Below are 16,909 nucleotides of genomic sequence, written 5' to 3'. Positions count from 1 at the left end.
CCGCCACCTCGCCCGGCTAGTTTTTTTGTATTTTTTAGTAGAGACGGGGTTTCACCGTGTTAGCCAAGATGGTCTCGATCTCCTGACCTCGTGATCCACCCGTCTCGGCCTCCCAAAGTGCTGGGATTACAGGCTTGAGCCACCGCGCCTGGCCTGCCAACATTAACTTTCTTTTGGATAGTAGTGATCCTAGTGGATGAGATGGTATCTCATTGTTGTTTTGATTTGCATCTCCTTAATGATTATTGATGTTGAACATGTTTTCTTGTACTTACTGCCCATTTGTATATCTTCTGTGAAGAAGTGTTTGTTCAAGACCATTGCCCATTTATTAATTGTATTTTTTGTTGTTGTTGTTAAGTTGTAGGAATTCTTTATGTATTCTGGGTGTTAGCCCCTTATCCAATATATGATTTGCAGATATTTGCTCCCTTTCCAGGACTCTTCTATTCACTGTGCCAAATGTATCCTGTGATTCACAGAAATGTTAAATATTGATGTAGTCCACCTTATCTGTTTTTTTCTTTTTGAGACAGAGTCTTGCTTTGTTGCCCAAGCTGGAGTGCAATGGCATGATCTCGGCTCACTGCAACCTCCCCCTTTTGGGTTCAAGTGATGCTTGTGCCTCAGCCTCCCTGGTAGCTGGGACTGCAGATGTGTGCCACCACACCTGGCTAATTTTTGTATTTTTAGTAGCGACGGGGTTTTGCCATTTTTGCCAGACTGAACTTAAACTCCTGACTTCAGGTAATCCACCTGCCTTGGCCTCCCAAAGTGCTGGGATTTCAGGCATGAGCCCCACACCCAGCTGTTTTTATCTTTTGTTGCCTCTGAACCTCATCTTATTTTTATATTGTTAAAACATACAAAAAGTAAAATACAAGAATCTTAATTTGTATTGCTTGATGTGTTTTAACTTATTCACATTATTTCTGAATATGTACTTACTAAAAAGTAAAACTTCATGAGGAAAACTTTTCAAAATATTAAACATCTATAACCATGTTAAAAGGATAGAATGAGAATGTATAGGAATGATGAATATTGTGATAGTTTTTAAAGGACTGTTTTAGGAAATGAATTTTTTTCTAAGTTGAGACCCTCTAAATCTATAGGCACTAGTATTACAAGTGGTCTCTTTCCCCTGAGAGGAATTTAAGGAAGGTCATTTTACTAAATTGCTTTCCATGTATTTTCTATATATATTTCCATATATTTTCTGTTTACCCCAATCATCCTGTTTTTTCTCACTTGCCAAACTTGTGCATGATTCAATACTGGGTAAAAAGACAAGTGAATGATAAAGGATATTTTCAACTATTCTCTTTTATTATTATTATTATTATACTTTAAGTTCTAGGGTACATGTGCATAACGTGCAGGTTTGTTACATATGTATCCTTGTGCCATGTTGGTGTGCTGCACCCATCAACTCGTCAGCACTCATCAACTCGTCATTTACATCAGGTATAACTCCCAGTGCAATCCCTCCCCCGTCCCCCCTCCCCATAATAGGCCCCGGTGTGTGATGTTCCCCTTCCTGAGTCCAGGTGATCTCATTGTTCAGTTCCCACCTATGAGTGAGAACATGCGGTGTTTGGTTTTCTGTTCTCGCGATAGTTTGCTGAGAATGATGGTTTCCAGCTGCATCCATGTCCCTACAAAGGACACAAACTCATCTTTTTTTATGGCTGCATAGTATTCCATGGTGTATATGTGCCACATTTTCTTAATCCAGTCTGTCACTGATGGACATTTGGGTTGATTCCAAGTCTTTGCTATTGTGAATAGTGCCGCAATGAACATACGTGTGCATGTGTCTTTATAGCAGCATGATTTATAATCCTTTGGGTATATACCCAGTAATGGGATGGCTGGGTCATATGGTACTTCTAGTTCTAGATCCTTGAGGAATCGCCATACTGTTTTCCATAATGGTTGAACTAGTTTACAATCCCACCAACAGTGTAAAAGTGTTCCTGTTTCTCCACGTCCTCTCCAGCACCTGTTGTTTCCTGACTTTTTAATGATTGCCATTTTAACTGGTGTGAGATGGTATCTCATTGTGGTTTTAATTTGCATTTCTCTGATGGCCAGTGATGACGAGCATTTTTTCATGTGTCTGTTGGCTGTATGCATGTCTTCTTTTTTTTTTTTTTGAGTTGGAGTCTCGCTCTGTCGCCCAGGCTGGAGTGCAGTGGCCGGATCTCAGCTCACTGCAAGCTCCGTCTCCCGGGTTTACGCCATTCTCCTGCCTCAGTCTCCCGAGTAGCTGGGACTACAGGCACCCGCCACCTCGCCCGGCTAGTTTTTTGTATTTTTTAATAGAGACAGGGTTTCACCGTGTTAGCCTGGATGATCTCGATCTCCTGACCTCGTGATCCACCCGTCTCGGCCTCCCAAAGTGCTGGGATTACAGGCTTGAGCCACCGCGCCCGGCCACATGTCTTCTTTTGAGAAATGTTTGTTCATATCCCTTGCCCACTTTTTGATGGGTCAACTATTCTTTATAATACAGTTTCACCTGGCATTTTGTATCAGTTAGAATGACTTGTGCAGGGCCCGGCAAGGTGGCTCACACCTGTAATCTTAGCACTTTGCAAGGCTGAGGCGGGCAGATCACGAGGTCAGGAGTTTGAGACCAGCCTGGCCAATGTGGTGAAACTCCATCTTTACTAAAAATACACTTGAATCGGGAGGCGGAGGTTGCACTGAGCCAAGATCACGCCACTGCACTCCAGCCTGGGCCACACAGTGAGATTCTGTCTCAAAAAAAAAAAAAAGCCTTATGCAAATATCAGAAAAAGTGCTGAATCAGTTGGCTTATACGGTAATGTAATTTATTATTTCTTTTCTTTTTTTTAAGCTGGAGTGCAGTGGCACGATCTTGGTTCACTGCCTCCCAAGTAGCTGGGATTACAGACATGCGCCTCCACGCCCAGCTAATTTTTGTATTTTTAGTAGACATGGGGTTTCGCCATGTTGGACAGGCTGATCTTGAACTCCTGACTTCAAGTGATCTACCCACCTTGGCCTCCCAAAGTGCTGGGATTACAAGCATGAGCCACTGCACCGAGCCTAATTTATTATGTCTTACAAGATATCCACAGTACAACAATTCCAGACAAGATTCACTGGGGCTGTGGTTCCGCTTTTCAATAAGTTTTTGGGGTTTATACTCTTCTACATATTGGCTTCATTCTTAGGCTGTAGCAAGACTGTTGCAGGAGTTGCAAGTGTCATATCCATTCTTGGCAATTTTTAAAATTTATTTAAAAGAGACCTTTTTTACAGCCTCCTCAGACATGATGAATCCTTTCCCAGAGGTCCCCAGGTAGATCAGAGGTTCCCAGATAAACCTCCCCTCACTTCTCACTTGTCAGAACTATATTACCTGTAAATTTCTTTTCTTTCTTTTTTTGAGACAGTTTCACTCTTGTTGCCCAGGCTGGAGTGCAATGGTGCTATCTCGGCTCACCGCAACCTCCACCTCCTGGGTTCAAGCGATCCTCCTGCCTCAGCCTCTCAAATAGCTGGGATTATAGGCATGTGCCACCACACCCAGCTAATTTTGTATTTTTAGTAGAGACGGGGTTTCTCCATGTTGGTCAGACTGTCTCAAACTCTCAACCTCAGGTGATCCGCCTGCCAGCCTCCCAAAGTGCTAGGATTACAGGTGTGACCTGTAAATTTCTAAACCAACATCAACTAAGATAATGGGATTACTCCAATTGAATTTTTAGACTAATCAGAATGTACCCTCTGGAATCGAACATGGAGAGAGTTTCTCTTAGACCATGAGGCTTTGTTGAGGAAGTATGGATACCTGAATAGAACTGGGATTCCATCAAGAAGGTGGAAGGGACCAGTTGATACTGTTTTGGTAGCAATGCCTGCAATTGATTTATTTTTCCATTCTAAACACTTCTAGTTTTGAGTACTCAATTATCTAAAATTATAAGAAACAATTTCAAATTCAACAGCAAAATAAGAAAATTATTTTAACTTTAGATTTTTTTTTTTTTCAGGTAGAGTCACACTGTCTTCCAGGCTGAAGTGCAGTAGCACGATCTCAACTCACCACAACCTCTGCCTCACAGGTTCAAGCGATTCTCCTGCCTCAGCCTCCCCAGTAGCTGGGACTACAGGCGCCCGCCACCATGCCCAGCTAGTTTTTGTATTTTTAGTAGAGATGAAGTTTCACCATGTTGCAATTGCTGGTCTTGAACTCCTGACCTCAAGTGATCCGCCTACCGCGGTCTCCCAAAGTGCTTGGATTACAGGCATGATCCACCACGCCCAGTCAACTTTAGATTTTAATTGGCATGTTAAACATTTTGTTTACAAATTTCTGTACTCCAAAATTGTAGCCTTGATTTAAAAGATTAATTGGTGCTTTTAATCCTTTACTGATCTAAGTAACTGTGTCAATTCAAAATACTTAAAAATGAAGCTAATAATTATTTATTTATATATATTTTTGAGACGGAGTCTTGCTGTGTCACCCAGGCTGGAGTGCAGTAGCGCAATCTCGGCTCACTACAAGCTCCACCTCCTGGGTTTACGCCATTCTCCTGCCTCAACCTCCCCAGTAGCTGGGATTACAGTGCACGCCGCTACGCCAGGCTAATTTTTTGTATTTTTAGTAGAGACGGGGTTTCACCGTGTTAGCCAGGATGGTCTCCATCTCCTGACGTCAGAATCTGCCTGCCTAGGCCTCTCAAAGTGCTGGGATTACAGACGTGAGCCACCGTGCCCGGCCTGAAAGGAAGCTAATAATTAAATTATGTTTTAAAATAGGGTTTATATAAGGAACGTACATGTATACCATGGATGAATCTTGAAAATATAATGCTAAGGCCAGGTGCGGTGGCTCACACCTGTAATCCCAGCATTTTGGGAGGCCGAGGCGGGCAGATTGCGAGGTCAGGAGATTGAGACCATCCTGGCCAACATGGTGAAACCCTGTCTCTACTGAAAATACAGAAAATTAGCTGGGTGTGGTGGCACATGCCTATAATCCCAGCTATTCGGGAGGCTGAGGTGGAAGAATCGTTTGAACCCAGGAGGCAGAGATTGCAGTAAGCCGAGATCGTGCCACTGCATTGCAGCTTGGTGACATAGCGAGAGTCTGTCTCAAAAAAAAAAAAAAGATAATAGTAAGTGAAAGAAGACAAGACAAAAGTCCGTGTGTTATATTATTCTATTTGTATGAAAATGCAGATAAAAATATATAGAGTACAAACAAAGTCCATTTGTGGTTGTTTACAGCTGACTGGAGAGGGGATGAAACAGGGTGATAGCTGAAGGGTATAGAGTTTCTTTTTGAGGTGACAGATATGTTCTAAAATTGACAGTAATGGCTGGGCACAGTGGCTAATGCCTGTAATCCCAACACTTTGGGAGGCAAGGCAGGCAGATCACCTGAGGTCAGGAGTTCGAGACGAGCCTGGTCAACATGGTGAACCTCATCTCTACTAAAGTACAAAAATTAGCCTGGTGTGGTGGCAGGAGCCTGTAATCCCAGCTACTCAGGAGGCTGAGGCAGGAGAATCGCTCGAATCCAGGAGTCGAAGGTTGCAGTGAGCCGAGTTCAGGCCACTGCACTCCAGCCTAGGCTACAAGAAACTCCGTCTCCAAAAATAAGTTAAATAAAATTGACTGTAATGATGGTTGCACATATCTGTGATTATATTAAAACCCATTGAATTGTATACTTTAAATGCATGAATTGTATGATATGTGAATTATATCTCAACAGGTATTTTTTAAATTTATTTTTTTCTTTTTTTTTCTCTTTTTTTTGAGACAGAGTCTCACTCTCACCCAGGCTGGAGTGCAGTGGTGCAATCTTGGCGCACTACAACCTCTGCCTCCATATTCAAGTAATTCTCCTGCCTCAGCCTCCCGGGTAGCTGGGATTACAGGCATGTGCTACCATGCCCAACTAATTTTTGTATTTTTTTTTTTGTAGAGATGGGGTTTCTCCATGCTGGCCAGGCTGGTCTCTAGACTCCTGGCCTCAAGTGATTCACCCACCTCAGTCTTCCAAAGTTCTAGGATTACAGGTGTGAGCCACTGTGCCAAGCCTTAATAGAGCCATTTTGAAGAACAGGCTTTATAGAATTTCTTAATAGATTTGCCTAACATTTATTTATTCATTTTTCTTTTCTTTTTTTTTTTTTTTTGAGATGGAGTCTTGCTCTGTCACCCATGCTAGAGTGCAGTGGCGCGATGTTGGCTCACTGCAACCTACTCCGCCTCCTGGGTTCAAGCAATTCTTCTACCTCAGCCTCCTAAGTAGCTGGGATTACAGGCATGTGCCACCATGCCCGGCTAAGTTTTATATTTTTATTAGAGACAGGGTTTCACCATGTTGGCCAGGCTGGTCTCAAACTCCTGACCTTAGGTAATCTGCCTGCCTCAGCCTCCCAAAGTGCTGGGATTACAGGCATGAGTCACTGCTGGCCGCATTTGCCTAACATTTAAAATTGACAAATAGTGTTGGAGTTAATTATAGTTTTCATGCAGTAAAGACTAGCAGAAATAGTGAATTTTCTTTTAAGGTGTGGCCATCTTGAAGTATTCTGGTTTTCTATAGCCCCCCTGTAGATGATCATTTTCCTTATTCCTGCTCTTCTCTTCAGTCAATTATCTCCTCCAAACAACATAGGATAGAAGCCTAGCACTTCCTATCTAACAAAATAACCTTTCTTCCATTCATTTCTGCTATAAAAACTTAACAAAATTTTTGGTTATTTCCATTTACAGTAAAAGCACACGAGTATGGAGGAATAGATCCTCTCCTTTTTTGTATTATTAATTATGATGAGAGACTGTAATTGTATGTTCTTTTAGTATTTATTTTCCTTCTGATAATTAAAATCTCATTGCCTGATAAATTATGCATTTGTATGCATAAATTTTAGGTTCAGAATATTTTACAATCCACGCCACAGTTCAGTAAATTGTATCTGTAATAATGATTAAATTATTGTAAGTATAAATAACCTAGTTTGCTTCTTCACAGGCTTTTCTATAGTGATGCTGTCCATATGGCCATATCTCCAAAAGGTTTGTACATTTCAATCTATTTTTCCCTTATAGCTACAGTAGTAGTAACTCTTAAATAGTTAAGCATTTTCTAAAGAGTCTCTTTGGTATTCTATGGTTTAATCTTTACAAGAATAATGAGATAATAGTTCCTTAAAAGAGGCTTATAAGTAAGGTGACCATATGCTTTATTGTGCAAGCCAGAACACTTTTGAAGTGAAGAGAGTGCTATACAAGGAAAAATAGGATCATACCCAGATAGTCCCAGGCAAATGGAGATGTATGGTCACCTACTCAGAAGCCACGTTCATATTCCATCATTACCTCTTCCCTAATAAAAAGGAAACTAGTAATAGTCTGAATTCCCAAAGTGTGTAAATGATATGTTTGTGGAATAATTTAATGCTTTTCCCATAAAATTAATTTGGGCTATCAGGTAACATTGTAAAGACTAGAACATATGTATTTTTTGATGCTGTTATTACTAGAAGGGGAAGAGGAGGTGACAGGAAGATGTAAGTTTTTTAGGTAGCTTGACATCAGTTGATCATCAAGTCCTGTCAGTTCTATCTTAAATCTCCAGGAAGGAACTTAACTAAAAATCAGTATATAAGTTGGTTACATAATTCATCTATAACAATGTTTTAGTAAAGGTTCTTAAAGAGTTCCTCTGTATTCCCTAACCTACTCCTTAACTTACTACTATCTGATTAACTTTTCTGCTGTCCTGAACTCCTCTTGTAAGGTTTCCAGTTACTTGGCCGGGTGCGGTGGCTCAAGCCTGTAATCCCAGCACTTTGGGAGGCCGAGACGGGCGGATCACGAGGTCAGGAGATCGAGACCATCCTGGCTAACACAGTGAAACCCCGTCTCTACTAAAACATACAAAAAACTAGCCGGGCGAGGTGGCAGGCGCCTGTAGTCCCAGCTACTCGAGAGGCTGAGGCAGGAGAATGGTGTAAACCCAGGAGGTGGAGCTTGCAGTGAGCTGAGATCCGGCCACTGCACTCCAGCCGGGGCACGAGACTCCGTCTCAAAAAAAAAAACAACAACAAAAACAAACAAACAAACAAACAAAAAAGGTTTCCAGTTACTTAATTGTTGATCATGAAATACTTTTGAGTCCTTACTTTAGGTGACACCTGGATAGGATTTGACATTGTTGTCCTCTCCTTACTTCCTGAAGCTACCTGTATTAGTCTGTTTTCTGTTGCTTGTAACAGAATACCCTAAACTAGATAATTTACTTAAAAAAAGGATTTTATTTCTTACCATTACAGAGGCTGAGAAGTCCAAGGCTGAGAGACCACATCTGGTGAGGGCCTTCTTGCTGGTGGGGACTCTCTGAAGAGTCCCAAGGCATTGTAAGGCATCACGTGATGAAGGAGCTGAGCATGCTAGCTCAGGTCTCTTTTCCTTCTCTTATGAAGCCACCAGTTCCACTCCATGATAACCCATTAATACATGAATGGATTAGGTACATTAGGTAGGTAGTTGGGTATCAACAGGGCACAGCCCTCATGATCCAGTTGTTAGTTGGCAGATCTGTATCTGTACGGGTCTGCAGCAACCTCAGTTCTTGCCTCCTGAGAAGAAATAATTCAAGTAAAGGATATAAGGCAGAAGGAGAACCTGAGGCAAGTTGTAGAGCAGGAGTGAAAATTTATTAAAAAGCTTTAGAGCAAGAATGAAAGGAAGGAAAAGAAGGAAAGTACAACTGGAAGAAGGCCAGGTGGGCAACTTGAAAGACAAGTGCACGGTTTGACCTTTTGACTTGGGATTTTATACACTGGCATACTTTTGGGGCCTGGCATTACTTCTCCCCACTCACCCCACCCCTGAGATCGTATCGGGAATCTGCTAATCACCAGGTGTTTTCTGTGTATTAAGAGGCTTCCTTTTCCTAGCCCTGGCTCTGACCAATATTACTTTAGAGAGTTAACAACTGCCTGACCATCACCTAATGGTCTCCGGACACTCCCTATGTGTGGGGCAGGGGAGACCTTTCCTGCCCTGTTGATACCCAACTAACTACCTAATGTAACACAATTACCTCTTAAAGGTCCTAACTTTCAATATTTTAATAATATTAATTTAAATATTAATTTCCAAAACATGAAATTTGAGGGACACATTAAAACCATAGCACCACCTCTAAGCTTCTATGACATTTCTCTATCCTGGCTTTCCTCTTAACTCTAACGACTTATTCTTAAATTCTTTTGTGTATTCTTCCTTATCAGTTTGTCCTTTACTTGTTGGTTTTCCTAAGAGGTTGGAGAGTGTGTGTGTGTGTGTGCGTGTGTTCGCACATGCATGTGTGTGTTTTATCCTAGATTCTGAACTTTGTCCCATATTAGATGTATAGCCATCAACTTATTAGATAGATCCATGGTACTTGGATGAACCCAGGCTCCTTAGGTCTTTACACATTTGTCTCCCTTTTTACTGGAATGCTTTTCCTCTCTCCATCTTTCTTTTGCTCTCCCCTTTCTCCCTCCTCACTGTCTTTTATTCACTCTTCAAGGTTTTGCTCCAGTGTCACCTCCTCTGGAAAGCCTTCTCTTTTTTTTTTTTTGCGATGGAGTCTTGCTCTGATGCCCAGGCTGGCATGCAGTGGCATGATCTTGGCGTGCTGCAATCTCTGCCTTGAGGGTTCAAGTGATTCTCCTGCCTCAGTCTCCCAAGTAGCTGGGACTACAGATGCCAGCTACCACACCCAGCTAATTTTTGTATTTTTAGTAGAGATGGGGTTTCACCATGTTGGCCAGGCTGATCTCTACCTTTCCTCAGGTGGTCCACCCACCTCAGCCTCCCAGAGTGCTGGGATTTCCACCTTCCGGGTTCAAGCGATTCTCATGCCTCAGCCTCCCAAGTAGCTGGGATTACAGGCACCTGCCACCATGCCTGGCTAATTTTTGTATATTTAGTAGAGATGGGGTTTCGGTATGTTGGCCAGGCTAATCTCAAACTCCAGACCTCAGGTGATCCTGCCTCAGTCTCCCAATTGCTGGGATTACATATGTGAGCCACCACACCTCACAACAGTTTGGATCAGAAGGTTTTCCTGTATACTCCCGTTTCCCTTTATCATTAGCCCTTAATATGGAGTGTCCTAACACTGTATTTACAGAGTTTACTTAACTCCCCTACTAGATTGTCTAGATTGTTAGGATTGTTTTGTTTTTATGAATTTTTTTTTTTTTTTTTTTGTAAATGGAGTCTCCCTCTGTCACCCAGGCTGGAGTTCAGTGACGCAATCTTGGCTTACTGCAGCCTCTACATCCAAGGTTCAAGTAATTCGCTTGCCTCAGCCTCCCAAGTAACTGGGATTACAGTCGTGCACCACCACGCCCAGCTAATTTTTGTAGTTTTAGTAGAGACAGGGTTTCACTATGTTGGCCAGGCTGGTCTCAGACTCCTGACCTTGGGTGACCCACCACCTCAGCCTCTCAAAGTGCTGGCATTACAAGTGTGAGCCACCATGCCCAGCCCAGTTTTACGAATTTCTACTTTTTGAAAATGCTCTCCTAAAATATATTTTTAAAGGAATATAAGAAAAAAAGAAATACAAATTTTACTTTTTACTGATTTAGTGCCATATTTTCATTGTTATTTTGAAAATTATATGGCCGGGCGCGGTGGCTCAAGCCTGTAATCCCAGCACTTTGGGAGGCCGAGACGGGTGGATCACGAGGTCAGGAGTTCGAGACCATCCTGGCTAACACGGTGAAACCCCGTCTCTACAAAAAAATACAAAAAGCTAGCCGGGCGAGGTGGCTGGCGCCTGTAGTCCCAGCTACTCGGGAGGCTGAGGCAGGAGAATGGCGTAAACCCAGGAGGTGGAGCTTGCAGTGAGCTGAGATCCAGCCACTGCACTCCAGCCCGGGCGACAGAGCGAGACTCGTCTCAAAAAAAAAAAAAAAAAATTATATTACATGGAATTATTACCCATTACACTAAAAATTCTTTCCATACTGGTAGTCATTGGAATTGGCACAATTCTGGAGCAATGTCTTCTCTACTAAAAAGATATTTTCATGTATCAAAATTCTTAATTTCTTGGCGTTTAGTCTTTTTAGTCAAAATTCTCAAAAGAAGGATATTAGTAGTGATTAGGTCTCGTCAGCATACTATGTTGAGTTTTGAAAAGTACTCTCTTTTCTCCAGATATTTTGAAAACTCTTTGAAGAGTTTTACTATCAGGCCTGGTGCTGTGGCTTATGTGCCTATAATCCCAGTGCTTTGGGAGGCCAAGTTGGGAGGATTGCCTGAGCCCAGGAGTTCAAGACCAGCCTGTGTAACAATATAAGACCTTGTCTCTACAAAAAAATTTTAAAAGTTAGCTGGGTATGGTGGTGCTACTCCCTGTAGTCCCAGCTGCTTGGGAGCTTGAGGTGGGAGGATTTCTTGAGCAAAGGAGTTTGAGGTTACAGTGAGCCAAGATTATGCCACTATATTCTGGCCTGGGTGACAGAGCCAGACCCTGTCTCAAAAAAAAAAAAAAGAAAGTTTTGCTTTCAAACCACTACACATTTAACATTAAAATTGAGTTTTCATTACTTTTTTGAAAATTAATTTAAAATTTTATATGACATGAAATTATTATTTTCTATTTTCAGAGATGACAAATGAAACTAAAAGTAATACAGGGAGAAAATGAAAACCAGAGTACCTAAACTGAAAGATATTTTAATGGCTAGAACTTTAAGTATTATGTATCATTATACTTTTGCATATTATTTCTTATGCCCCATAAAGAAAAACGCACCTAAATATTTTCAGTTAAAATATCTTTAGGGAATTGCCAGGCATGGTGGCTCACACCCAAAATCCCAGAACTTTGGGAGGCCGAGGCAGGCGGCTCACCTGAGATCAGGAGTTTGAGACTAGCCTGGTCAACATGGTGAAACCGCGTCGCTACTAAAAAAATACAAAAATTAGCTGGGCCCGTGTGGTGGCGCATGCCTGTAATCTCAGCTACTTGGTAGGCTGAGGCAGGAGAATCGCTTGAACCCGGGAGGTAGAGGTTGTAGTGACCTGAGATTGCGCCATTGTCCTCCAGCCTGGGCAACAAGAGCAAAACTCCATCTCAAAAGTAAATAAATAAAATTAAATAAATAAATAAATATCTTTAGGGAACAAAAGGTCATAGTTTTCCTTATTAAATTGTTCTACCACATATCTATGTTCATTTAAATTTATTTCCTAAAATTTAATAAAAGCCATTAAATAGAAAGATTAGAGACAGAATCTTCCTATGTTGCCCAGACTGGAGTGCAGTGGCTTTTCACAGGTATAATCATAGTGCATTACACCTTCCAACTCCTGGGCTCAAGGGATCCTTCTGTTCTAGACTGCTGAGTAGCTGAGATTACAGGGTTGTGCCACTTCACCTGGCTTAGCCTACCATATATGAAAAAAAATAATCTGGCTGGGTATGGTGGCTCATGGCACTAATCCCAATAATTTAGGAGGCCAGGGTGGGAGAATTGCTCCCTCCCGAGGCAGGAGGATTGCTTTTCGAGCTGGAGGTGGGAAGTTCAAGACCAGCCTAGGCAACATAGGGAGACCCTGTCTCTACAAAAATAAAAAAATTAGCTGGGCATGGTGGTGCATGCCTGTAGTCCTAGCTACTCAAGACGCTGAGGCAGGAGGATCACTTGGACCTCTAAGGTCGAGGCTGCACTGAGCCGTGATCGCACCACTGCCCTGCAGCCTGGGTGACAGAGTGAGACCCTGTCTCAAATACATAAATAAAAATAAACAATAGTGTCTTTTCTATGCTAACATTTTCTGTTTTTCTGAAAGTGTTTTGTTTTCTGAGTTGTAGTCATTTGGTTCTCCCCTCATGTTCATCATGATATGTAAACCCTTTTAAAGTGGTAGAATACTAAGTTGCCTATGTAGAAAGGAAGAATTTATAACAGGTTTATTGAGAGAATTGTCTGTCATCTTTTGTGTTTTTATTATCTTCTTTATGCATTTGACTCTTGTGCCTAGTTTGTTTTTTAAAAAAAGATTTACAGCACTAATGGCTGTTTAACGTATGGGGTAGCATAAGTCTAAAGAATTCTATTTACAAGAATTAAAGAATAGCTTGTATTATTTTTCATGATGTTATTGCTATATGTATACATAGGGTGTGTGATTATCTTCTTACCAAGGTTTATATGAACCAAAAATTTCCATGGTCATTCTTAAAAATGAGCCTCCCAAGCATTTTTCCCTTGTGTACAGTCTGTTGTTAGCACTTTAATTGTATTGTCAGAAGTTTGAATCCTTTACTGTAAATAATAGTGCTATAAAACTTATACATTAGAATTGTTTTTATTTTTTTAATAGAAAATTTTACATGGTATGACAAATATGTTTAGATTTTAAACTTTTCTTGGATAACAATTCTTAAAGCACATACTTTTGTCTGCAGATTGATCAGACAGCTGATACAAGATTTTTGGGCTGGGTGATTGCTTCATATAGTCTTGGCCAAATGGTAGCTTCACCTATATTTGGTTTATGGTCTAATTATAGACCAAGAAAAGAGCCTCTTATCGTCTCCATCTTCATTTCCGTGGCAGCCAACTGCCTCTATGCATATGTCCACATCCCAGCCTCTCATAATAAATACTACATGCTGGTTGCTCGTGGATTGTTGGGAATTGGAGCAGGTAAGTTTGTATGTTGATTGTGTCAAATTCACATTCATTCTGACATTTATGGCTCACTTTCACCTGGTCTCATCCCCTTTTAAACTCATATTTCACAGTTCAACATACATGTCTCTCATTGTAAACAAATATTTTTCCTATCATTTTGCCTTTGCTCATGATGTTCTCATTACCTATAGTTCTCTTCTGTTCCCATCATTCTTCATTCTTCAAGATTCAGTTCAAACCAGGCGTGGTGGCACGTGCCTATAATACCAGCTACTCAGGAGACTGAGGTAGCAGAATCTCTCTTGAGCCCAGGAGTTCAAGGTCAGCCTGGGTAACATAGGGAGACCTCCATCTTAAAAAAAAAAACAACAGAAAAACCCAAAACAAAAATAGATCCAATTCAAGCTCCACATTTTCCACAAAGCCCTCTTGGGCTACCCTGCCCCTTCAGAGATTTTTTCTTCTCTGACATGTCTCTGGCACTTGCTTATAGTATTGTACTGTTTTTATGCTTTCTCACTAATCAGATGGTAAACTTTTTTTTTTTTTTTTCCGAGTCTCACTCTGTCGCCTAGACTGGAGTGCAGTGGCGCGATCTCGGCTCACTGTAACCTCTACCTGCCTGGATTCAAGCAATTCTCCTGCCTTAGCCTCCCGAGTAGCTGAGACTACAGGCACCTGCCACTGTGCCTGACTGATTTTTGTATTTTTAGTAGAGATGGGGTTTCACCATCTTGGCCAGACTGGTCTTGAACTACTGACCTCGTGATCCACCTGCCTCGGCCTCCCAAAGTGCTGGGATTACAGGCATGAGCCACCACTCTTAGCCTAAACTTTTTGCAATTAGAAAGAATTTATGGTACTTTAAAAATATCCTATGCCCCCTAACAGAATCTCTTGAATGTAATGTACTCAATGAAATTTTTCAGTAAAATTGTTAGTGCATTTTTTTCTGTTTCTTATATTACATGCTTATGCATACAGAGTTTGTAATACTTTTTAAAATAGTTGTAATAATCAATGGTATGCCATTCACTCAGTGCTGTGTTAGTATTGAGTAAATTTTATATTTTTTGTTTGTTTGTTTGTTTGAGATGAAGTCTCACTTTGTTGCCCAGGCTGGAGTGCAGTGGTGCGATCTTGGCTCATTGCAACCTCAGCCTCCTAGGTTCAAGCAATTCTTCTGCCTCAGCCTCCTGAGTAGTTGGGACTACAGGTGGATAATTTTTGAATTTTTAGTAGAGACAGAGTTTCACCATGTTGGCCGGGCTGGTCTTGAACTCCTGACCTCAAAATGATCCACCCACGTTGACCTCTGAAAGTGCTGGGATTATGGATGTGAGCCACTGTGCCCAGCTTGTTTTACTTATGATACCATTTTTTCACTCTTTGATATCTTTAACTGTTTTCATATTACCAAAACTAGTATGGTCCGTTAATTGCTGCATTTGCTTAATAAAAATACCTTACATGCTTTGTATGATCATAAAGAGGAAGCAGTGACTATACTGTTGACCAAGATTTCTTCTTCTGTATAAAGTCAAATTTGATTAAATTTTATAAACTGAATGATAACTTACTTTGGATTATTGTGTCTTGTTTTTAAGGAAACGTAGCAGTTGTTCGATCATATACGGCTGGTGCTACTTCCCTTCAAGAAAGAACAAGTTCCATGGCAAATATAAGCATGTGTCAAGCATTAGGTTTTATTCTAGGTCCAGGTAGGTGTTCTTCACTTGTCATTACTTGAATTTGAATTGGGAAAACTTTGAGGCTTAAATATTCAATGTAACCCAAGTATAAAAACTCATAGCTAAAGGGAAAGGGAGGAAAGCTAATTTTTTTTTTATCCAGCAATGAGGCTAGACTCATTTTATCTTGATGCCAATCCACTAAATTAAGTGCTATTAGTCCCCTTTTATAGTTGAGAATGCCAATGCATAGAGAATCTAAGTAAATTGTCCAAGGTCACCCTTTTGCTGAGTGTTAAAAAAATTAGTGAGGCCAGGCACGGTGGTCCACACCTGTAATCTTCAGCACTTTGGGAGGCTGTGACAGGCAGATCACCTGAGGTCAGAAGTTCGAGACCAGCCTGGCCAACATGGTGAAACCCCATCTCTACTAAAAATACAAAAATTAGCCAGGTGTGATGGCAGGCACCTGTAATCCCAGCTACTTGGGAGGCTGAGGCAGGGGAATCACTTGAAGCCGGAGGCAGAGGTTGCAGTGAGCCGAGATCACATCATTGCACTCCAGCCTGGGCGATAAGCGCAAGACCCTGTCTCAAAAATATATTAATGAGATTTAATATTTCCTTAAGGCAAATTAATTTTCTGCTGAGTAAATAATCAGTCATTTTCATGCCTAGAATAATATTGAAAAACCATGTAATTGGTCCATATTTTGAATATTGAAGTTATGAATATTATCAGTTTGAATCCAACTCAGCTTACTTCATCATTAACACCCCATCTCCCACCCCCAGTTTCCATTACATTCCTCTATTTAGCCAAAAGGAAAAGGCTCAACAGAAGGGAATCTAATTCACTGTTCACCAAAACCTATTTCGATTTAGTACCCTGAAACAAATACAAGCACAAATGTAGAATAGTTGAACTTGAATACTATATTGTAAAGTACATCAGGACATAGTTTGAGTCTTTATTTTCCAGTCTACCCTCAGTATCTAGCATAATACCTGGTATAGACTTATGTTCTTAGTAAATACTTTTTACCACCTTAAAAGCATTTTAAAGATTATGTCATTTAAAAATTTTGCATTATAGATGACTAAATATAAGCCTGAAGAACTTCGATGACTTTTCCAATAATAAACCCTCAACAAGCACTAACATTTATTGTGTGCTTACTGTATGCTAGTCACAGTTCTAAGTATGGTAGGTGCAGTATCTTAAGTCCTCACCCTAGAGTTATATGTGAATTACTATAGAGCCACATATAGAATCTAAATCAGAAGAGCAAACCAGTACTCTTCCAAATGAGTTTTTGCCACAGATCCAGATTAGATTTTGCCACTTCATATTTCTTTAGAGTGCTTTATCCAGCAGTCCTAAAACACTTCTAACTAATGTTTAAAGTCACTAAAAAAACTTCAAATACTAAGGTAGATTATGTATGCTTTTGGATGAAATGGTTTTTTTTTTTTTTCATTTTACCTGTATATGACATTATGGTCA

The 16,909-nt window shown here is 40.8% G+C and overlaps 1 protein-coding gene across 6 annotated transcripts in view; it reads left to right on the top strand.

Annotated features, from left to right (window-relative positions):
* MFSD8 (major facilitator superfamily domain containing 8) overlaps nt 1–16,909 on the top strand; it is a 57,244-nt gene that overhangs the window by 13,582 nt on the left and 26,753 nt on the right. For all 6 annotated transcript variants that reach the window (XM_033215219.1, XM_033215216.1, XM_033215220.1 and 3 more), the window contains exons 3-5: nt 7,031–7,074; nt 13,484–13,724; nt 15,320–15,433. In XM_033215219.1, coding sequence (XP_033071110.1) covers nt 7,031–7,074; nt 13,484–13,724; nt 15,320–15,433 — 399 coding nt within the window. The remainder of the gene's footprint in view (nt 1–7,030; nt 7,075–13,483; nt 13,725–15,319; nt 15,434–16,909) is intronic.

Source organism: Trachypithecus francoisi, unplaced genomic scaffold, assembly GCF_009764315.1.
Source record: "Trachypithecus francoisi isolate TF-2019V2 unplaced genomic scaffold, Tfra_2.0 Lachesis_group1, whole genome shotgun sequence".
NCBI classification, from domain to species: domain Eukaryota; kingdom Metazoa; phylum Chordata; class Mammalia; order Primates; family Cercopithecidae; genus Trachypithecus; species Trachypithecus francoisi.
Note: the sequence above shows the minus strand (reverse complement) of the source record. Positions and strands in the feature narration are given on the sequence as shown.